This window comes from Terrapene carolina, unplaced genomic scaffold, assembly GCF_002925995.2.
Source record: "Terrapene carolina triunguis isolate 2854851 unplaced genomic scaffold, T_m_triunguis-2.0 Scaffold66, whole genome shotgun sequence".
Taxonomy (NCBI): Eukaryota; Metazoa; Chordata; order Testudines; family Emydidae; genus Terrapene; species Terrapene triunguis.
Genome location: NW_020664417.1, coordinates 23,114,649 through 23,139,413, shown reverse-complemented (window position 1 = coordinate 23,139,413; position 24,765 = coordinate 23,114,649). Strand labels below are relative to the sequence as shown.

At 38.8% G+C, this 24,765-nt stretch overlaps 1 protein-coding gene across 1 annotated transcript in view; it reads right to left on the bottom strand.

Moving 5' to 3' along the window:
• Positions 1-367: 367 nt before the first annotated feature.
• FHDC1 (FH2 domain containing 1) overlaps positions 368-24,765 on the bottom strand; it is a 43,787-nt gene continuing 19,389 nt past the window's right edge. Inside the window, exons 4-11 of the mRNA XM_024207619.2 lie at positions 18,681-18,766; positions 18,495-18,595; positions 16,187-16,257; positions 15,993-16,100; positions 14,865-14,935; positions 12,110-12,227; positions 8,775-8,939; positions 368-4,442 (exon numbers count right to left, since the gene is read on the bottom strand). Of these exons, the coding sequence (XP_024063387.2) occupies positions 2,373-4,442; positions 8,775-8,939; positions 12,110-12,227; positions 14,865-14,935; positions 15,993-16,100; positions 16,187-16,257; positions 18,495-18,595; positions 18,681-18,766 (2,790 nt within the window). The 3' untranslated portion in view covers positions 368-2,372. The remainder of the gene's footprint in view (positions 4,443-8,774; positions 8,940-12,109; positions 12,228-14,864; positions 14,936-15,992; positions 16,101-16,186; positions 16,258-18,494; positions 18,596-18,680; positions 18,767-24,765) is intronic.

The following is a 24,765-nucleotide window of genomic DNA, read 5'->3' as shown; positions in this document are numbered from 1 at the left end:
GTTAGTCCCATGAATATTTATCTTGGCCAAAACACAAAATGTGTGCAGAACATGCTGCACATACTAGCAATTAATCCTTCATTTTAGACCCAAATATGCTCCACAAATTTGCTGTTAACCCATTTTTAGAGCAGGAAGGCCTGCATTAAAAATGCTTAATCATGAAACTGAAGTTATATAAAATATCTTTTAAAAAATTAATCCAACATTTAAAACTTCCTGAATTTCTGTGTTAAAGTCATTCCTTTTGGGACACTGTCAAGTTGAGAACTATAGTACCAAAACCAAAATAGAAAATAGGGAAAATATAAAGCACGACCCCGGTAAGTGGGAACTTTATTAAACTAGCAAGTTACTCAGAAATGTATAAATGGTCCATTAAATACATTGTTTGTTTTTACAGACATTTATATAGATATTTATTTACATTTTCCAAACACATTTAAATTACTTTTTTTCAAGCTTACTACCAATAAAAGATTTCTTTTTTTTTTAAGTCACCTGCTCTCACAAATGTGTACACAAGGACACAGAGAGGGCTAAGGGACACACTTTCATATTTAACCCACAAGGGAGGGAAGATCCTAAAGCTTATGAAATTTAAAGCAATATTCACTCTGAGGTCCTTGCCTGTGAATTGATTATAAAAATTCTCACTTTGAGACAGACTTTCACAAGAGGTCCCATGGAACAGCTGATAGTATTTTGGTATGCTGTCTACAGTGGGATCTGCTTGGTTAAGGGCCACTTGCTTTATTAAAATCATATAGCTGGCTGTACCCGACTGGTTGGTTGCTAGCCCATGGAAGTGCGTGGGCAGGTAGCTAATTCTGAATGAAGTATAAACTCCTAATGGAAGGGGGTGGTGGGAGTGATGTATCAGTAGGCAGAGATAAAATGAAATCTATTTGGAAAGTTGTATGTTTTTTTTTTTTTGAAAATGAGGTTTCATTCATAAGTGAATAAAAAGGCAACTGTTTAAATAAGATGTTTGGAGACAGTCAGTTTCCCCACACCTACATACATTTATCTTGGAAAGGCACAGAGCATGTTAAAACAAGTTTTCCCTCATTCTCTGTATCAGTCTGACATGGTGTTAAAATTTGTATCTGCAGAAAAAAAAAGGTATTTTTTTTAAAAAGCTTATGAAACACTAGTTTAAAACATGTCTTTAATTCATCCTTTAGCCACTTTAAACATTAAAAACCACATTTGAAGCAGCCAAAGCAGCTTAATTTACAAAACACTGTCCATGTGTAAGCTGTGTGTTTCCTGCTAAATGCTCCTGCTGACAAAGAAAGGAGGAGGAGGCGGCAGGGAAATGGCTGTTTCGGAGCCATAGCAACATTCAAGTAATTTGATAGTAGATAAACTAGTGGAAATAAGGAATGGTAAGAAAGTGCTCGGCCCCAGGTTGCAGCCTTCAAATGTTGAACTGCATCACCTTTGATATGTATTATAAATATGGCACTTTTGTATTACCAAAAGCTGGCAAGTTTGCATCTGACTGAAACAAGTCAGAACATGAGTAATTATTATCCCTAACAGCTACTGGTGGTATTTCCAATAGGCATGACCTCCAGCTACGCTACTACATCCAGCACCAGTCATTTTTTTACTATATTCTACTTGTACGTGCAAGACAATTCTGCCACACTCATGGAGAATAAACTTTCTGCCCAGCAGGGTTTTCCTTCCTTCCTACAGACAGACAGACACACATACACAACTAGACATGTCATAAATTCTTCAATGAGGTTAAGACAGCCACAAACAGTGAATGTCCTGTTTCACCATTTTTAGGCCAGCGGTTCCCAGTGTGTCCAATTGCCAGCAATGGACTTTGCAACAGGCACAGATGACTCCTGAATCCAAGGAATTAAGAGTGACAGAAAAAGTGTCTTCACCTAAGTTCATTTTCTGCACTATTCCAAAGGCGTTGTTTTAACTTTGAATAAAGGAACCAACTAGTATAACTGCTTACGCCTTAAAAAAAAAAAAAAAAGAAAAAAAAAAGGCTCCTGTATACAAAAACTGGCCATAACCCCCTCTTTTTTTTTTTTTCTTCTCATGTCACAAAATCATTTCAATTGGTAGTTTGAAATTCCTTCAAGTTTGTTTTTTAGCAATGTACTATACCACAAATGCACAAAAGATTTGTGGCATTTGTACTCCACCACAGTAACATTAAATACATTCAAATTCATGCTTATAGGACGAAGATCAGAACAAAAGTAGTTGCTGTCCTCTGATGGTGTACTGTACATTAGATACCAGGAGATAAATAGTGATATTACTGTTTTGGATATTTCACAAGACATCCAGTGCTTAAACATGTGTTCATATTCCAAGATGTCAAAAAGCCCAAACCCTTATTTCAATAATGGTTTAAATATCTTCCCTATTGTGGTCCGGTTTGCATCTTTCAATTTAAGGGACGACTTTTCCATTATACCTTGTTCCTTTGCTGTAGGTTCCACTTTAGCACTGAGAATATCACTATGGTCTGTGTTTCTTTTGACAACTCTAGCACTACTTGCTCGTTTTAGGAGGTTTCCAGTATTCTCCTTGGGGATGAGGTCATCAGAGTTTGTTGCAGGCCTCGTTCTAGGTAGCTTCTGAGACACTGATCTCGTGATGCTTGGAGTTTTCGAAGAGTTAGGTAGATCCACCTTTGCACTCCTTGAGGAAGAGGCCACTGTGTTCCTTGCAAAGTTTGGTATAGAGGACGGTGTCTTGGGAGCACTAGCTGTCGTGCTTTTGTTAGCATCTGGAGGAGCCTGGGGTTTTACAGTGGAGCGACAAATCTTACTTTCATCTGGTTTTGATTTGGGAATAGTTCGGACAGATTTAGAACCTGGCACTTTAAGAGAGCCCTTGCGCTGAACTTGGTCCCTCTCAAAATGGGCACTGCTGGAAGTTGCAGTCCCTCGCTGCAATTTTGGCTCCTCTACTGATAAGCTATGCCTGTAAGGAGTTCTTGGAAGGGTTTCTGTTGTCCCTCGGATAGAGTTGCGACGTGACAGTTGTGTTTCAGCTGTACTGGCCTCTCGAAGTGCTGGTTTGGCTTCTGGCTTTTTCAGACTGCTTGGTGCTTTGTTTGACCTGGAAATGGGCACCACTTTTCTCATACTCACATTTTCAGATGCATTCAAAGTTCTTATTGGTCTGGCAGTAGCTGTCTGGGTAGGGCGAGTGCCACTGGATTTTGAGGAGTTTAGAGATCTATCTTTTAGAGAGTTTCTCTTTGGTCCTAAGGATTCTCTACATTTTACAGGCTTTTCCTTAGGAAAGTTGTGCTTGCTGCTGGAGTCCTCCTTGTCATTTGAGGAAGTATGAAGAGAAATTTCCTTTGCAGAGGACGAATTCAGATTTGAGGTGACTGTACTACTCCCACCTCGAGCATCATTTGCACAAGAGTAAGCTCTGCCATCTTGCTCTTTCATTTCATTGCCAACTAATTTTAAATCATTTCCTTCTGAACAGTCGAAAGTCAGAGAACAATCAGTAGTATCAGATAAGTAGAATGTTGGCCCATGTTCTTTACTGCCAGAAACACTTGTATCCATAGATGTGGGGCCACTACTGGCATGCTCTGAAACTTCATTTTTGCAGCTTGCCACCTTGGCTTGACAATCATCGGCCTCTCTGGAACTTTTGTAAGAGGGCATTGGATCATCATTATCCACAGTGCTGAGGGAGTGCAAGCTCAAGTCATCTAGAGTCTCTAAGTCTGCTGCACCAACATCCTCTAAGTTTATTAAAGGCATGTCTTCCATAGGTTTTGTTCCTTGAATATCAGACTTATGTAGTCCTTTAACAACTTTACATTCCTCAACAGCAAGGGCCAAAGCATTTATATCTGTTGCTTCCACACCAGGCACACTGGACCTGTGCTGACTGTTGTCGGTATTCTTTTCTGAGTAACAGAGGTTAGTACTGGTAGAGCCCACCTCCATGTCTTGTAAGTGACTGGGCTGAGCTGAAGGCAACTGAGACAGATCTGCGCTATCCATTTTGGTTTCAGATGCTTGGCGTAAATTCAAGTTATTTAAACTGAGATCTCTAGGCTCTTTGGATTCAGTCAAGGCTATGCTGGGTCTTGCTTGTCGTGTGTTTGCACGAGGAAGGCTGTTGAATTTGTTTGGATCCTCATCCTTGGAGATTTCCAGGAAAGTCCGAAGCTCTCTATCTGTAGTAATCCCTAAGGACAGTCGGGAGCGCCTAGTACTGGGGTTTCTATTCAAAGGACTTTGAGGTCTCTGCTGCAAGAAAGGTAGAAAATCCTCCAGTCCTTTTTTAGCCAACGTCTGAACATCATTTTCACTGCTACTTCTCCCAAAGCTCCCAAGCTCTCCAGCGGCCCAGGATCGGCGCTTTTCCTCCAGCTCCCTTAATCTCTGCAGTTGGTGAATTTCTTGACTCTCTCGTTCCTTATTTTCCTGTCAAAAAAAGGAGGAGAGTGAGGAATAAATACACATTTCAGAGTGAAGCATCCCTTATTTCAAAACAAGCTAAATGAGGCCACCTATCCCTTCATTTTTTCCTACTGTGGTCAGTTCCCCACTCAAATCACCATGGCAACTATTGTACCATATGGAGAACAGTTTCCTGCCTAACTAATACAGCTCATTAGACCGGCCAGCATAGGAAGCACTGAAAAACACTATCAGACCCCCGCAGAGACCAAGAATATGAACTACAATATGCTAGGTTTTAAGTCCACTTTTAGTAAGTTTTAAGTCAGCAATTTTCATTGCATATGCAAACATTTAAACCAGAAACATTTTAGACAAACAAACAATTAACCTCAGCCATTAAAACCATCTAGTTTGATGCCACAAAGATCCATATGGCCCCCTGGATCCATTCCATCCTTCTGGACTTGACATATCAGAGAGCTTATACTCAAGCACCCCAGATGCAATTGTTCCTCGACAGGTGGCATTCTATAGCCAAGTTCCTATGAACGCCACAGTGGGATAGCCCCAGATTCTGTGGCATTCCAGTGCAGCAGGCAGGAATTCTGTGGCAGAGACTTCAATCAATTATACATGCAAGTGATGCTCTAATCAGCACAGTTAACTTGTGTTCTTTATTTTGATAATAAATTCAGTGTTACGCTGTCCCCACCTCAAAATTGAGTATATGAATATATTGTCTATATATAAATCTGCAACTTCAGCAGCGGGTTTTTGGGGGCAGGCTGAATGTTTTTCTGCTAAAATCACTGGCAGTGACATAGTTAAAGACAGCATTTAAATTGTCACCGTTAGATTTCATATTTAAACTATTAAAGCCTTATCTGCACTACATTGTTTTTTTGAAACATGTGCACCTATTCCTAATACCACGGCAACTGCACAATGGAGCGAATGCTAGTATAGACAAGGTACTGATGACAGCCATCATTTCCCACTATTTTGCTAAAACCTAATCAGAGGAGGGCTATGCAGCAACATTTAAAGACAAAAACAAACCACACACACCAGCATTCATATGGAGGTTTGTCTACCCTAGCACGTCTTATGTTGCTACAACAAGAGGAGCTGCACAGTGGTAGCAGCTGCAATGGGATGAAAAATTTTCAGAAAAACAAAAGAAATTAGTGTGGACATAGTCTTCAATGGGTGGAGTAGTTCCTACCTCTCTGAGCTATTTTTCAGGCTGCCATCAGACTCAAGAAGATCAGATAGCCTCGGAAAGACCTACAACACTGTTTCTTCAAAATCAGACTCTCTTCTTAAAAAAAGGGAACGCTTGTATGTTGGAACAAAATTCTGGGGCAAAGGGTTTATTCCATGATAATGGAATGCACTAAATCCTGTCTGTAGATGGGTCTCATTGAAGACCGATCAACTTTAAATAACCACTTTCTAAATATGAATTGGTTAAAAAAAATTGTATATAATATACCTAATAGTGGAGTCATCCTTCAACGGTCTATGGTTCTACTATTTCCCTTTAAAAAAAATACACATCTTTTTAAGGAACTTTATAAATTGTTACCATACACTTTGTTGTAATGTATCATTGCATGATGTTTCTCTACATTTTTCTATTTGTTAAGGTTACACATTGAACTTTCTTACCCCAACCAGGATATATTTCTGGGGATTTTCTTATGCTATATTTACAAACATGACATACTCAGACATGTTCAAACATATTAATATTCAAAAAACTTCCAAATGCAATTCTTCTTCTGGATCCAGTGCACTCCTAGTATCAAATGAATATCTTCTGTCCTCGGTCTATTTTGCTGTGTGTCTACATGCTGCATTTCCGCCCCCCCGCACTCTATAACCTCTTATATTTTTTGGAACCATTCCTCTGTTTTAGGGCTGTTTCTTATTCACCGCAAGAGGCTACCATTAGTCTAGTGGCTATTAGCAAATATGAAATTAATTATTCATTTATCTGAGTGTGACCTTTTCTACGAGAAAGAGCCTGGAGGATCACCCGTGGATAATAAACATCAAACAATTTGTAATGTTTGGTTACGAAATGCATCCCAATACATGAATAATTGCACATGTCCTCTATATGCATAAAATCAGCTCTTTCACTATAATTTATTCACTTATCCAAACTCATGGTTTTGTATTATAGGGGCACGCATGCACACACTAACCAGGCTGGTGTAGAGTACTACAAAACAGTATTTTTAAACAAAATATTCTTTTATCATGCTACACACAGAGACTGCTGACCCTCTCTTCCAAACTGAAGAGTATTTCCCTGGTGTAATTTGTCAACCCTACTATATATGATAAAATGCCAAAAGGATTTGGATATTTTGTGAGAAGTTGTCAGCAAGTAATAAATTACTTTTTTTATTTGCTATCCATCCAGAAGTCACCACTTTTATTAAAGTTAACTTTCTATATAAAACAGCTTTCTAGAAAGTTGGAAAATAATGCTAAATTGAAGGTGCTGATACCAGAGGAGACTGCAAGTTAAAGTTGGGTATGATTTCTTTAATTAAAATAAAATAAAATAAAATAAAACACTAGAGAGAAATCTCTTTAGTATACAACTGGCTAGCTGTGTTTATTCTATGACTTTCCCAATCTTGAAAGCTCTCTGGTTCACAATTGGGGATAAAGTCTGGATTATTTGCAATGGATCCCAAATGGAAAGGGTAGCTTGCCTTTGCCAAAAGGGTGGGTTCACATTTCTGGAAGGCATAATTTTTATTACATTATTAATCCATCAGAGCCTAGCAATATTCACACTACTAAAAAAATTATCTACCCTGCTGTCAACACAGAATGACAGAATATATGAGTTAGAAGAACAGGTGGGGGGTGGGGGGGAAGCCAAACTCTACAAATTGCTGTCCAATGCACAAAGTAAACAAAAAATTATTATCTAGCTTATTCCAATGTGATTATTTTAAGTGTAGAGTTAACAGTATTCAGAACTTTTTTTTTGTTTTTTGTTGTTGTTGTCGTCAGAAATGCAATTCAGGTTGATGGTATTCCTTTAATATTGAAGTACCCTGTACAGGCTAAACAGAATAAGGATTGGTCTGAGATATTATACATTCTGAATTAGTTTTGTTCAATATAATCCCAATTCAGACTGCTTAAACAGGTGTGTAGTCACACTGAAGGCAATGGGACTACTCCAGATGCTTAAATTATTTGTTATGAACCTGGGTATTGTATATCTGTTTTATTTATGTGTATTTATAAGCCGGGAGTATTGTTCAGATCTTCATGTCCCATCCAACAGTACTTTTTAGTGTATTTTTAATATGCCAATATCAAACGGTTACTTAATTGGAAGTTGCCTGTTTATACCATTATACAGCACTGTAGGGGAAAACAGGCATGACGCATTGGATTAAATGAGACAAAGAACATATTTATGTACACAAAGCTGTCCCTGGAAAAAAGCAAAGCTGCCAATGACAAAAGTAGAGCAAAGGCTACGGAGGCTGCTTTCACACCATAGCTGCCATGACCACACTGGCAGGACTGGAGGTCACCTATAATACAAGTCTTGAAATAGATAAAATCTGTTAGGCTGCCTTCCCATATCACCCCCCAAAAGGCCACAAAGAGTCTTCATGGGACCCAAAACACCACTTAATGCCTTCCTCTGGAGGGAGAAAGAATGCAAGAATGGAATTTTTACAGACTTGTAAGGAGGGTGAGGGAGGAAGCTATTTTATAATGACGCTTAGATGACTGGCCTGACATCCTCTAAATAATCTAATTGGCTAGTAACAAAATATTTGGGGCAGCAAAATGTTTGACTTGATTATTGGATTGGCTACAAGGCTGGGAGAGGTAGCTATTTTCCAGTTTGCTTAGAGCAACAAAAGCCCTGGAAATGGGCAATTTGCCACATTATATTAATTCAAACAAATATGTCAAATATTATAGGGATGTTAGGTCCCTGAAGCAGTCTTAGGGCTTGTCTATACTTACCGCGCTGGTTCGGCGGCAGGCAATCGAACTTCTGGGTTCGATTTATCGCATCTTGTCTGGACGCGATAAAATCGAACCCAGAAGTGCTCGCCGTCGACTCCGGTAATCCTGCTCGGCGCGAGCAGTACGCGGAGTCGACGGGGGAGCCTGCCTGCCGCGTCTGGACCGCGGTAAGTTCGAACTAAGGTACGTCAACTTCAGCTACGTTATTCACGTAGCTGAAGTTGCGTACCTTAGTTCGAATTGGGGGGTTAGTGTAGACCAGGCCTTAGATAACATAAGAATAAAGAGATTTATTTTAAGTGAAAGAAAATGTGTTTTCATTCTCCTTACCTTAACAGCCTTGTTGAACTTTATGCAGAAGTCCCTGAATATCTGGAAGCACTCATCCAGTTTCATGGTTTCTTTGTCTTCACAGAAAAAGTCAATAAGTGTATTTCCTTCCTCCTGTAATTCTTGTTTCCAGTATTCTAGTTCTTTTAGTTCTTTTACAGCAAACTGCAGTAAAACATATACATTGTAAGCCAGACATATTAAGAACTTATACATCTGATAGATATAGTAGGTGTTGATGAAATCCATGTTCCCATCTACCAGCTACCACAGAGTCCAATAAATCAGGACTTTGAGAGTAACATCCTACAATGTAAAAGCAGACATGTTGCCATTTCAGTGAATTGAGGAAGAAAGAAAAAGAAAAAGAAAAAAGATAAATCAAAACAGTAATTCCAATGAGCAAGATGTGTCACTAGATGAAGGAATAAAAGCAAAACAACATGTTTCAAACTTTAACTCTCAGAACAATACAGTCAGTTTGGAGTTGCCTCTTATCAAGCTGCACTAAGAATATGATGAGCTTTCTTGTCTACAGCTACTGATCCTTCCCAAAATGACTTCGCCTTTCCTGCTGGCAGCTCCCTTCTCTCCCCTAGAATTTACCCTTGCTACACTAATTTCCCATCCTTTCCCTCTGGACTAGAGCCATGACTAATTCCATTACTAGTTCCATCCCATTCTTGTTCATATTACTGGATCCCAAACCCATGCACATCCCAGAAGCCCTCCTGTATACCTCACACATACAACTCATTCACAGCACCCCAATTATTTAGTTTCCAGGAGCTTGTCTTCATTACAATATTTTATTGTGTTTGAACATGGTTTTGAACAATGGAGCTAAGTAACATGACAGTGATGAGTTAGTGTAGATCAGGACAATTTTTGGTCAATGCCACGTCATTGCCCACATTTATGTGCCATGTCTGATTGCTCACAACTGTATTTAGGAGTGGCTGAAAGATTTCCTTCAAAAAGGGATTTGATAGAAGATTGGGCTTTCAGCTAATGAATAGATTAAAAAAAGGTGTCTGCTCTCCATGAATAGTTTCTAATTTTCCATCCCAAACCTGAAATATTTTGATTATGAAATGCTGCTGTGGTGCTTTATGGGAGTTGTAGTTTCAATGCCTCATGCTCCTATTCTCTTCTATAGGGCAGGCTCCCCAGTTGGACTACATCTCCTATGATGCATGACGGTCTCCCCTCTTGGAAAGTGGAGGTGGTTCATCATGTGAGAAAAAGTCCATCTGGGGATCCAGGCTCATGGAAAACCAAAAATGGAGCCCTAAATATTTAGACTAAAAGATCTTAATTTTTAACCCACATATTTCAGATTCCAATTTTCCAAGGAAGATCCAGACAAATTTCCTCCCCCCATTTTCATGGAATAATACCCCCCCATAATTTCTGACTAGATCTGGTTGTATTTAAACAGTATAGCATTTTGAAATATACACAAGGTCTGAGGGTCTTCCATGAGGAAGTTGCTCAGATACTACAGTGATGGGCATCAGTGTAAGAACCTAAATAAGAATCTATATAGTGTTTTATACAAACGTTTAAGGAAAAGCAGGAATGGACTTAGACATTTTAAATCCAAGCCTTTTTTCCCCAAGGAATTGATAAAATAAAAGTTAAATCTAACAACCACTAAAGACAAACTAGTGTTTGAACAAGCTTAGGATGTCGCAATATTGCTCTAAAAAATATTGACTGGATTATCTTATCCTCCCTCTTGTCTCTTAAATGTATATACATAAATAGACACAAATAATGCCATCAGCTCTTTTATTAGTTTAATTTAGACAATGAAAGAACAACAGTCTTAAAAGTATAACAAAAAGATGAAAAAAGTGCCAGAAATATTAAAAACAACCTAGTAAACAAAATTGCTGTATAAAGTAGCAGTTTGTATCAGGCGCCTAAGGCTTTATATAGAGGGTGGGGGGATTTTTTTTGGGGGGGGGGGGAGAATTACTGTAGGAATAAATCTTTGCTTGTCAGTCTTCAGACACGCAAACACACACACCAAAACAAACAAAAGCTGGATTGAAGATAAACAGGACAATTGACATGCATGGATAATTAGTTCTACCACATAATATTAGTAGCTTATTCACAGGGATGACATAATGTAAGCTGACTTATCAGTGTAGTTATTGCCCATAATTTCAAAAAAACGGAAGCATTATATAAAGTATATATTTGTAAAGTGAAAAATGGTTCCAAGATTCCACTTGGAATTTGTCCTAAGCAAGGTTTTAATGGTACGTAAAGCTAGCTATTAAAAACATGTTAAAATAAAATAAATAATTTTAAAATAAATTAAAATAAAAAACATGTTAAAACACAACATTAAGGAGTCTTAATGCAGTGGATAAAAGCTAATAATTCAGAATGATGGCAACTACTCCATTCTTAACCCACCCTTTTTCTCCATCAACTTCACAGCTCCTGACAAAGTGCAATAGCTAATCCATTAACAGCTTCTATAAATTTAAGTCACACCTGCCTTAACAAGTTTCTTGGTAAATACTGTATTCTTATTTGCAGTATTTATACAAAAAAAATATATAAAAGACACAGATACACTCTTACACTTCATTGAAATCCAAGTATAGATTCTTCTACTCATCACTACCTGCTAAAAGGTGTTACACTACATGTGTCAAGATTGTTTCAAAAGTTAAGTACTCCGTTTATTTACATACCAAAAAAAAAAAAAAAAAGACTGGAAAATCAAATAAAACCACCACCCAAGAACGATCATGGGGCTCACACTAAAGTATATGTTAAGGGTTAATCCACAGCAAATCCACACCAACAGCATGATTTTAATTGCCGTCACTGCTCTTTTACAGGTATGTGAACTGCAGTCCCCATGACATGCTTTCCAGAGTACACAGGGCTGTATTGAAATGCTCAGTATAATGTCAACTAAAACTGGCATGCTCCAGCATAACAACAAGTTGGTAAGAATCTAGTTTCTGCGTATTAAATACAAAGCAGTAGAACCATGCAAATAATCTGATATTCTAACCACTGATCTCCATCAGCCATTTCACAATAGTTAAACATGCTTGCCTGATCAGCCCTCAAGGCAACATACATCCAATATTTTTTCCTCTAAATAGTGTAGTCCTTTATAAACTCATATTTGACAAACACAGTAGTGCAGCGTGAGCAGCTCTGAATGGATGATTTTTGATGAGGAAGACATATTAAAGTGAATCTACTGCCTGTTAACATATCCATGCAAATTATGTTAGGCTGAGAAACACAGCTGTATTGAAGTGACAGTAACACATTAGCAAGGATATTCTACAAACCTGGATAAAACCTTCCATCTGGTGAAAGAGTCCTGGGTCCTGTCGAATATGGTCTTTAAGAGATCTTGTCTTGGCAGACAGAGAATGAAGTTCTGCTTCTATATTATCAATGGATAATCTAAAAAATAGCATATACAGAGAGCACTTATTGAGAGAAAGGAGTTGCCCATTGTTAGGTGTTGCATGCTTCATAAATCTGTCACAATGCACCACCTGTACATCAAACAAGACCTGCCTGCTTGGTAAACCTTCCCAGAGCAGAAGGTAAGAGTTAGCAGAGAAATCTGCTTATTTTTCCTTATTTGCAATGTTGAAAGGTTCCCTAAGCTTTCTTAGAGGATATTCCTTCATGAAGTCACAGCAATGCAGGCAGCTCAAAGAGCCACAAGTTCCCTTTGGCCCCCAGCAGCCATGATGTTTCATCCTTCTACCATATTACCTGCATAGTTGCAACAAGCCCCTCCACATCACTTATGTGATATGGCTGCTAAACAGACATGCTCCTGACCACTACACAGCCTAGTCTCCGAAGAACTGCTGGTTCTCCCTGAAAACAGCAGTGCAAGTTACAGAAGAATCTCCCCCTCTGCAGGTTTCATGTACTGTTCCTGGGGCATTATTGCTCACTAGGCAGGGCAGTGCAACAGGCCTAAGACTCACAGAAATAGCCCAGTTCCTAGAGAACCTGAGTCTCTTTGTGTTTGAAGGCCCAGCTCCTACAGTTTTTACAGCCCCACTTGCAAATTAGTAGCAAATGACTGAGTCTCTCAACCACCTCAGCAATGGATCTTTCAGGGTAACTCCCCACAGGGAGATGGTATTACCCTAACACAGTGAGTTCAACACCACCCCAGAATTTTAGCCTCACTTAGGAACTGAAGCATTAATAATTTCTCCCAGATGGCCCAACATTACTGACTGCATACACTTATTCTGGTTAGAGGGCATTTCACCAACAGCAGGATTTTAATTGCCGTCACTGCTCTTTTACAGGTAAGTGAACTGCAGTCCCCATGACGTGCTTCCCAGAGTACACAGGGCTGGTGATGATGGCAGCAGCACCAATAATTATCAGCACTAGAGCAGGCAGTGCACAGATCTATGGGTCTGAGGTAAGCTATTTTTCCTCCGCATCCTTCATCGCTACTGATACACTCCCTGCTTCAGTGAAGATCACAGATGCTTCAGAGATCTGCATCCCAGTGCATTGCAGAACCTTTAGCAGACCAAAAAGTCTGTAGATGACATGGGTTGCATTTGGCAGGCCTATGAAAGAGAGCAGTAAGAAAATGCAAGAGAACTAAGTTAACAGAGGGCACAACAACAAATGTGTGATTTTTAAGGTTTTGGGGGTTTATCAGCAGCTTGTACTAGCGAGTTTTCAATCTTGTTCATGTCCAATGGTATAATAGGTTTTGGTTTGTTTCATTTTTGTCTCACCATTGGTTTTAGTCAGATTAAATGACAAATTGTATGTTGTAAATTGGATCTGGGCAGAAAACAGTCTTTTCCCTCCCATGAAAAATTTTGAATTGGGGAGGGAACTTTCACCCAAATGGGATAAGGAGGTCAAAAATTCTAAATATTTCACAGGAGGGAAAAGACAGGAAAAAAATTCTATTTTGGGAGAAGTTGTCCGTTGTCAAAATGGAAGTTGTCCGCTTACTCCCTGAGAAGCCTGGGCTCCTCAGCAGTCTGCCAGGCGGGTTGCTGAGGCGTCAAGGGCAAGACAGCAGGAAGCCAGGCAGGTTTCCATCAGAAATTTCCAGTCAAGTCTATTGCCAACAGATTCGCAGCACCTTTCCTCAGGGGGATCTCAAAGTAATTTACAGACATTAAATTAGGACTCAGTATATCCATGAGATATGAAGTATCTCCATTTTACAGATGTGGAAAGAAGTTAAGGCCAAAGCTGAAGAGAGAGATGATGGCCAAGATTAGAACTCAGGGGTTCCTAACTTCCAGTTCTATGCTTGAAATCATACACTGCCTCATAAAAGTACATATATAGTTTAGCCAGGTATGAATTAATGTTTGCTGTAGAATTATACAATTCAAGGCCTCAGGTTGAAAACTGTACTCAGCCCCAGATATTATAGGTTTTCTTCTATACACAGAATGAATACAACATGTTCATTCACAAGCATAATCTTCCTTCCCTCTACCACCTAAGAGACGTGGGGACTCAAGTTTGTAAAGTTAGTTCATATTTTACAAGAATGGGGTGGTCCGGTATTTTGAATGTCCCATAGTACAGTGTGTATTATGGAGGGAGGCTCTCAAGAATAGAAAGGGAGGGGATATTGCAAAAATGGGAAAATGTAGTCTGTAGAGGAAGTGAGAGCCACTAGTAATCTTTATGAGTGTACGTGGTACCAGATCTGGAAAGAAAGGTACTATACCAACCCAACAAATAGCTGGAAGTTATTCTATAGAGCAGCAGTAACATGACACTATTTTAAAAACATGCCCTGTAGGTTGATCTCTTAAAAGTAATATATATGCATTTACCTAGTTGAACGTGTTGACAAAGGCAAAAAACCCTATAAAAATCAATTAATAAAAACCTCTAAACCTGAAGGCACATTGCAGGCAAGCTTCTGTTTGCAAATGAAAATGAAGCCCTAAAAGCTATGGTAAACACTTGTAAAGATCTCAGTTTTAATGCCAAAGCTCTGTGAATGTGCTTCTGTGCTTCACAAAAAGAAGTCTCATGTCTCTTTCTAACAATAAGTTCTCAGTTTTCTTTGCTTACCTGGCTGCATCATGAACATGCTGTAATTTTTCTGAAAAGGTTAGAAGAACCACATCTTTCTTTTGTGCTTCCTAAAATTAAAGAAAAAACAAGCAATGTCCCTTTGACATTCCATTACCCTGCTAAAATCTAAGTAAAGACTGTTTCTAAAGCTTTGGGAAAGGCACTTAGTTTCTGTATTACACTGCTGCTAGGTTCTATTTTTCTTTCAGTTCAACTGAGTGAATTATTGGAAAAAAGCCTCACTTAAAGGTGGACAAGGATCAGACCTAGAGAGAGTTTAAACAATTTCAATTTCACAGAGCACAGATAATAGTACCTTCTTCCACTGAAAACAATCCATGTGCATTAAGAGAGAATCTTAGGTAAGGGCAATTGACTAAGGGCAATTGTTTGGGCTAATGCAATATTTCCTGCCTAAACACCACCTAATACTTATGTCTTCCTGCCTAAACATCACCTAATACTTATGTCGTTAGCTGAAGGTGTCTTGCTGATGTAAAAGCTGTTAAACCAGTTTGCACACAGACAGTGAAAAAAATCACAAGTGGAGTTATTTCAATCTTTTCCCTTCCATGGAGGGAAGAAAAATTTGGTCAAGACAGTGACCCCAGGTGTCTTTCAAAGTCATTCCAATTGGAAAAGGAAAAAAGGCAAAAAACCCTGAAGGAGCTGCAACAGATTTGATAGCTTTAAAAACTATCTAATGAGTCAAGCAGTGCAATGAAATAGGTCATTTCTCCTCAGAAGTTTTAACAGAAAGAAGTTTTTATTAAAATTGACAGCTCCTTTAACAAAGTATCCCAGGATTCGAATAGTCAGGGGGATGTTACACTTGAAGAGCTAGATAGGAGAATTATTTGTATACAGTACCAGAAAGTTTCTGCTGAAGATTTAACTAGTCTTTATATTTGTTCACTTTTCTGTGGATGGGATCACCGTACACAGGTAGGCTAGTGGAATGTGTGGAGGCAGAGAGGGAAGGGTTAAGAACCGGAGCCTTAAGGTTTACCCTCTTATTGTATGCCACATACCTCTTCCACTTAACTAAAATAAAACTATCAGTCATCCGTGCCTCCCCTAATTAGATTATAACATTTATTGTCAAAGATGGTAGTTTTTACATACCAAAGCAACAAAATGCAGCAGATTCATCCCAGGTTTGTTTGCTTTTGTGTCTGCCAGCTTGAGCAGTGACGAGAGTTTAAAGCCAACTGCATTGCCAGCATAACCCCCCTAAAGAGGAAAAGAGACAGAGAAGGCATGTGACATCAGTGGACTGCAATAGTCAATCAGGCCTCTTCATTTTGATGCACACTTACTGCATTCATAATATTCCCAGCCTGAAGGACCAAGTGTAATATGGAATGTAGTTCTTCACATGACATTAACTCTGCAGAGAAACAAACAGAAAATTGCTGTCTGGGGGCTGTTTAGAAATATATACAGTGTGTATATTATACATAGATTGTCAGTTACCAAAATCCATTTCATCCTCAAGCTCATAGAGGTGTGAATTTTTTTTATTTTTATTTTATTTTTATTTTTTTTTACAGGAAACTACAATTAACTGAAAGGTCATGGGAGAAAATGGCATTATATAATCCAAAGTCACAGGCACAGTTGGCAAACCACAAGTATATGTTCAGACCTTAGCTCAGCTAGTATAATGTTTCCAAGGCAACCACCAGTAGCTCATGAAACATTTGGGGTCTAATCCTGCCCAGCGCTGAGTGTTTCATAAGAACTGCCAACCACCCTCACCTCCCACTAACTTCAGAATGAAGCAAATGTGCATAGCACCTTGGAGGAACTGTTCAATGTCTGACAGGATTGGGATCGTGATTACTAAAAGTTTGTATATAAAAATAATTGGTTGGGTCTGAAAAGGTGTAAGGAAAGTACAACTTTCCTTACTTACCCCTCCTCCCCCCACCCTGCAGACTTTCTGCATAATCAAAAGACACCGAGTTACAATAAAGACAGTTCTGAGACACCAAAGATAGAATATAAGGCTACATTAAAACATCATACAGACAGTAATATGAAATAAAACTTCTTTATAAAACTCTCATAACAAAAGCTTATTTCCTACATATTCTACTTTTGCAAAACACAACAGTACTTTAGATGAAAGTATACATGGACATTTTCAACAAGATTTAACTTAACATACATGTATCTGCTTAGAAACTATCATGATAAGTACCTTAGAAATAAGAGAAACAGAGCTATGGAGCTGTGAAGAGTTAATAAAATTAGTATTCTACAAATGCTGTAGAGTAAAAAAATCTTTGCAAATTTGCAAGGTATTCACAGCATGGGAATAACACTATAGAGAATTTTATTTTATAAGGTTGATAAATATCTAGCCACCATTCATACTAAAATATGGAACCCTTAAATTGTAGAAGGCTTAAAATAAACACACTTGCAATCACTGCACTGTGAAAAAAAAATTTTTTTTAAAAGACAAGACATTATATTGCTCCAAAATTAGCATTATTTAAATTATCCTGTTTTTAACTGTTTAATCCAACATGCTAATCTGTCATTATGGAAGCAGTCAGTAGTGGTACCTCTCAAACCACTTTGTTCAATGTTAGCAGCCTGCCAAAACACAAGGTAATTAAAAATGTTTTGATATAAAAAGCTTTATACAAGGAAGCATGAAGCATTTGATAGCAAGAGGCAGAAAAGAATGTGCAAGTGGATACAGAGGTCTATAAACTAAGAAGAGAAGTCAGCCTACAGGACGAGCCCGTCTGTACTACAATTGCTACCCTGTCAAGTGACAGTTACAACATAGTTCCATTTTGCAGTGTATATGGACCTTTATTAATTGACTTGCTTGTAAGTCCCCAGTTAAACCCTCAGCATTAGCAAGATATGATAGGCTTTTTTGCCAAAAATTTACAGCCATTACTACCACCAATTCAGCTCTACTAGTGGAAGCATTAGTGTAGACAAGGCTCCTGCAGCTGGACACTTTGACTACTGTGTTGTCTAACACTGCTCAGGGCAGGTGTGAGCAATGCTTCTGTGGCTTTCAATGTGTTTACCAGTATTCCCACACTAAGGATCAGAGTAAATGGGCAACATAAGGATTAGGTGAAGGTCAGAATCATAGGAAGGAGCAAAACCAGAAAATTAAGAAGTTAATTATTTTGCATTAGCTTAAGAGAGAGCTAGGAAGACAGGAAAACAGCAGAAGGCAGGACTTAATTAGGGTTTGGGTTCCTGGACCAAAGGAGCAACATATCACCAGCGCTTCGGTGTCTGTAAAGTTTAGAAAATAGAGAGTTCAGAAGAGCAAAAGGATATGAATCTATAAGAGATTATATGAGAATCCATTATGATAATGATTTCAGTCAACCAATATTGCCATCTTACAGACAGCTTTACCAGGCATAGAGGAATTGAAAGAGATGCAGTAACTTCAGGATCTTTGGCCCTGGGAGCAGAGTAAAGATTCAACAGACACACCCTTATGGAATGTGTCATAGTTAGTTAGCGTCCTTTAAATAGCTACTAGGTACCTGAAATTCAAGATCTAGTCTCCATAATGCAGATTGATGAATCCTCTTGCAAAAACAAGAATGTAATGCATGTCACAGCATGTTTAATTACCTTTCGTAGCTGTTCTTATAATTGCCATGTCTTTCTTCAGAGAAGTACAAGAAGGTGTGAATTCTCTCTTTAGCACCATAGCTTCAATCCGAAGAGAATAGCTGGAACATAAACAAATTAAGCTTTAAAACTGAGAGCCAAAAAAGAGAGTTTGCCATGAATAGAATAAACCTAGTACCTCCTTACTTTGGCACCTGGATTAGTAAATACATAAAGTAATCAGCTTGACACAGTTTTGCTACATCTCCATCAAAGGCTTGTAATTTCTTTACCTAGAAAAGAAAGAGACAATAATAAACAACTTAATCTCTAAGGTCAAGATTAAAAATGAAAGTAAAAGGATACACCTTTACTGAAGAGAGGCAAATTTAACTTAAAGAATTACAGTCAGTTCAGTGACTTGCTTTAGGGGAGTCTTGAAATCAGAGTTCCCTTTCAGAAAACTGAAAACCAATTGCACTTCCTTCAATCCCAACATGTTAGCAGGGAAGCAGAGGGGGAAACTTGCAAGTCATTATTATATGCCTCTCATACCTCCACAACTAGTCCTGGGTGCCATCTTGCAGGAGCACACAAAAAGACAAAGACACGGTCATGCTGTTTGGGAGAACAGTGCCCCAGTTTCCACGAGAATTAGGTTCTTTCATTTTTGATTGCTCCATTTGTGATTCTCCATTTTAAGCAGGTGAATTTCCTGTCTGACAGGTGCCAGCTATTCAGGTGATCACAAGTCTGTCACACTGGATGTATGCTTGAAAGTTAACAGTATTCAGTGCTTATAGAAATAAGATGATCTAGCAATATATTTCAATTGTAATAAAAGTGTGTAGTTAAGTTGCAACATGTTTTCATCGCAGACATGCTTTTCACTCATTGCTTTCTCTACAATTCTCTTTTGGGGTGAGACTGCACATTCTTGGTCTCAATCTAAATGTGAATTTGTGGGAGGTTTTATCTTATTTTGTAATATTGAAGCCAAATCCAGGGAGTCATTTTAAAGTATTTGGGTGTGGCTGGAAAGATACTTTAAATGTAAAGGAAACAATTTTTTAAAAAAGCTCAACTTTAGAACCTCATATGAGGCTAGCCCTCCATGAGGATTGGTCACCTATACAGGTTTGGGAAGGGAAAAAAAAATAAAGATACAGTGTAACAACCAGAGTTCCCTAACATGGTTATATTTGATGCACAACAGGGCCTTAAAAATATACTGCTGTCTAGTTTATGTGCCAGAGACTCATGGCACTGTGCATACATTACAAAAATATCCAGAACCATCCTGATCTCAAATACAGACATTATGAGTAAATGCAGCAGATACCACCCCCACCCCCAATACACATTTGTCTGTCATCTGTATTCTCCTCTTTCATCATGGCTGCATCAATATCCATACACATTTTGGAAGCCATAGATACAGTCTGTTTGTACACAAGCACCTACAGATAGAGTGAAGAAGTACACACACCCTTGTTGAAGCACAACTGCAATTTTGTCCAGATAAGTTATAAGAATGTTTCACAATATGTAGAAGTCATGCATAAAATCATGCCCACATCCAGTCATCCTCCTCTATCTTCCCCCACACAAACTTCGTATCTAGTCTCACCCTCACATTTCTCTCACACCCCGCATACATACATGCATACAAACAACTCCATCCTCTGTATTATAAAGATCGTAAGGCTTCTGTCATTGTGCTCTTTTATGACATTAAGACAAAGGATCCTACCTCTCCACACAAAAAAAGGGGGTGGGCAGAAGGGGTTATTCTGCTTGTTTCAAGATTTGTTTGTCGTGGAAGTCACTAGAGCTTTAACTAAGTTATGGACTTTTTTTTGTAAACGATCCCCTACAAGTGACAGACAAGGCTCTGCAGCTGGACCCTTTCTCACCACTGTGTGTTAAGCCTGCTGAAGAGCTGGGTAAACTTAACTTAATGGTAAAGAGACTGGAAACTGCTGGTGCTTTGTCGACACTAGAGTTTGCAGTATACACTTAAGGATTCGTCCTCCCCCCTCACATCAGTACAGTTCCCTTGTGAAGACAGCCATACATGACAGGAGAACTAATTAAGTTATGACAACACAGGAATCAAGAGAATGAAAGCAGAGTAAAATGAGAGATGAAAAGATATTTAGTCAGACTGTTTATTTTTGTGAACTCCCAGTGCCTAATGAACATTCTAAAGAAAGGATTGCTTTCAAAAGAGCTTTGTTGAAGATTTAACCCTTGCCTCTTCACTTAAGATAAAAGAGCCACCAATAAACCAATTCCAGACCCCCCAACAAAGCCACAAAAGACCAAACTTGATGATACTTTTTTTTTTAATAGTGTAGAAATACAGCAAAGTATAAAGAGCTGAAAAATTAGAGGAAGCATAATTTTAAACATCAGAAATGCAGGCTCTACCTAACATGAAGGTAGATCTGATCAAAGATATTTTGCACAAAAAAATTAATCAGAAACTGCAATTATCAGCATTTTCTGCAGATCAATGTTGCTTTCAACATTTTTTGAATTTTAAAACAAAAATGTGTTTGTTTCCAGCCTACATTTCAAAATGAATTCTTTCCTTTAACATACCATTTTGACTTTTGGAAAATGAAAGTTTTCTTTCTCTTCTCCACCCACCACCACCACCACCATTTTTACGCTGGAAGAAGAAATAGGAGTGGAGATGGCAAGTTAAAAAAAAAAAAAGAGAGAGAGAGAGAGAGAGAGGGAGAGAAAGGAATCAAAAATCAAAAAAGACCAAAAACCAAAACTTTTCAGTTTCCAAAAACCAAAATGACATTTCACATTAAAACAAAACAAAAAACTGTTGATTCAAAATGAAAATGCCTATGAAAAACCCAAATTTTGTCAAAAAGCAATAAAGCTTCTATTTTTCCAGTTACGACAAAGATATACCAAGAAAGAGAATCCTGGTTAGAGAGCAATTGAGCTGCATACACACTACTTACATACAACTTGTGTAGTCTTTGCAGGTATCCTGACCTAATGGTATGCCTACACAGCAAAGAAAACCTCGCGGCTGGCCTGTGCCAGCCAATTCGGGCTCATGGGGCTTGGACTGTAGGGATGAAACCGGACGTCTACACAGCAATGAAACATCCCCACAGCCAGAGCCCGAGTCAGCTGGCATGGGTTTTTCTTTACTGTGTAGATATACCCTAAGCGTGCAGGCAGTTTCCCCTCTTCAAAAAAAAGACAGGACATTACATGTAGAAGACTATAAATGCAACTTTAAAATTTAAATGCACAAAAGCCAGGAAGCAAGATAGCAGACATCAGCTATGGCAGCGGGTGAACGCACCGTTGGGGGAGGCTAGCCACCGCCCCTCCCCCTCTGCCTGAGGCCCCTCCCCTCCCCTTCCTCCCTCACCAGAGCCCACACACACACACACACACATGTGGCTGCCAGCCCCCCAATGTGCCCCTAGCCCCAGCACACCCAGCGGGCGGCGTGGCCAGAGGGCCCCCAACCCCAGACTGCCAGGTGGGCGGTGCAGCCGAAGCACCTCCAGCCCCAGCGCTGGGCAGGCGGCAATGCAGCCAGAAGATATTAGTAACCCATTTTACAAATGTGAGGACAAAAGCACAGAGAAGCTAAAAGATCCTTTCTGCACTTTATAATCTAGTGTGTTATAACTAGGTCCCCACATTACATATAAGTTTTGCAAGTTTATTAGCTAGGTCATAAAGTTATAACAATCTGGAGGAAATCTAAGGCAATATCTTAGACAAAATTTTATCCTATACACACATTTCTTTGCTATAGCTATTACATATTTTCCAATGTAAAAAGTTTCAGTCACCCAATAATGTAACAGAAAAAAATGCCACAGGCACCATGTTTTCAAGCTTCTCTCTGCAATCACGAGAGCTAGAAAAGTTGTTCACATGAAAGTCAAAATGCTCCCATAGTCACATGACTCCAGGAGATGCAGCTCTCATTAACACCCCAAATATTATAACAGCCATGATGAAATCATGAACTTTGGCAACACCGCACACTATTTGTCATATACTTAACAGACACACCAATGGACTTTGGATAGGTTTACGAATGATCTGAGAACTCAAGAGCTAAAATTAAAAAACAACACCACAAATAGGTCAGACACTCCCTGTCTAAGCACTACAGTCACATAACTAGAGAGGCTATTTTAATGAATGTGAACAAGGGAGCATAATTAAACTTCATGCTCAATTTTTCATTTCTCGAGTCTCACACTTAGCTGCTGTTAATTTTTCATTTGCTTTTTAAATGGATTATATGTTTGCAATGGCCATGAACAAACAGATTTTCCATACACTTTTACATATATAATTCACCCTCACTTAAAAGTCTGTTATGAAATGGAGAAAATCTGACTTCATTTGGTTTGAAGATATCTATCACCAATATTTAATTATTTTTTAGAGCCAGGAAAGCCAGTAGATGAGTTATAAGCAGCTTCCCACCAGCAACATGCAGTACACTAGCAAGAAAGTGAATTTTATTTTATGAATACAGGACAATTATGCAAAGCTCCTGAATGAGAGTTCAGAGTCCTTGACTGAAACTGTATCAGTACCACTCATTCTTGGATGCATATACTCATATTAAATCAGAGTAGATTACTCCATCTCAAAAAGAGGCAGCGGTACACAATGGGAGAGATGAATAGGGTAAGTCTCCTCCATTTTTCCATGTTTCTATATCATTGTGAACATACATGGCATTTTGAAAAATGAGGCCCTGTTCCCACAGTGCTTACTGCTAGAACAAACAATGACACATGGGAAAGCAGCTGAAGTGCAAGGAATGGAGACACCACATGTGAAATGCCCCTCCCCTTACCTGTGCAATACAGCGAGGACATAAGAAAAGGAGACAAAGGGTGCAGTCAAAAGAAGACTACAGCTGATTTAAGGGGTAAACAAGGATGTAGGAGGAGATGAAAAATATAAAGGAGGAGCAGAGCCACACACAGCATTGAAGGAAAGGAAGAGGAGACTGAATTTTATGTAAAAATTGAGAAGGTATTTAAAGGGAGTGGTGCAAGCAGAGAGAAGTTTTCCAGTAATCTAGGCGAGAGATTATTAGTGTTTTTAAGACAAAGAACTAGCAAACAACAGATTTTTAGGCATTGTAAGGAAGGATTAACAGGATGTGTTGATAAACCTGGGCAAGCATACGTGTGGTGAGTTGATGAATCGGCTAGACTATCCAAAATTTGTACTTGCAATATATACAGAAAAGAATGTGGCATGGTGGCTGCTAACAATTGTGTTCCGTGGACTCTCTTAACCCTTACCAATTTGGGCCTGTTGAACCGTGTGGTGGTATGCATCAAAAGCAGCTAGAAGATTCCCCCTGGTTTGGTCAGGATGCCAGGAAGAGTAACTGTCAGCCATTTTAATGGGATATAGGCCCAGCTGTGTAGCTGGAATCTTTTTTTAAAAAGGGAGTGAGTTGGGGAGGCTCTTATGTATCAGAGATTGCTAGCATGGAAAACCAGCACATTTCCTCGATAAATACGCAGAATGCTGACCTGACAAGAAGTGGGCTGGGAAAGGAGGAAGCGACAAATACAGATATGTCTTTCTTCTCCAGTGTTGAGAGATATGGTAGGGTGGTAAATGAATTATCACAGGAAGACCTGTGGTTGGCATCTAATGATTTGTTGTTGGTGGTGGTTTGTTTTATTTATTTATTTATTTATTTTAACTATCTAGAAAAAATTACACTTGTTTTTTGCACCAGACTTTCAGACCATTTTCTGTGGATGCTGGTAACCCTGGTAATAAATCCTCAGTACTCCACAGAGAAAAGCTTGTGGTTTTAAAGAGCAAATTTGAGAAATTTCACTGGCTGGAAGCTTTGTCTGACCTTGACGTTGTCAATTTTGCAAATCACACATTTGAAAATGTTCAAACAATTTCTGTTTGACAAAATCCTTCACAACAGTGCCAGTATTTCAATAATGCCTATATTCATAGTTTCACAAAAAACACTGAACAAAAGTGCCATTTATACACAATTCTAACAGCTCAGTTACCAACTAAAATGTTCTTAGTGTTAACACCCTTTTAATGCCTGTAAATAAAGTTATCACAGTACAATTACAGTGGGGAAGGCACAAAACATTTTGAAGACAACAAAATAAATTCTTACTCTGTTTTAATTATCTAGCCTTATTTTAAAAAGTTAAAAAAGTTGTTCCATCTCAAAAAAGACCCAACAGAAAGGTGGAATAACCATCAGTGGGAGGTCAGTGGG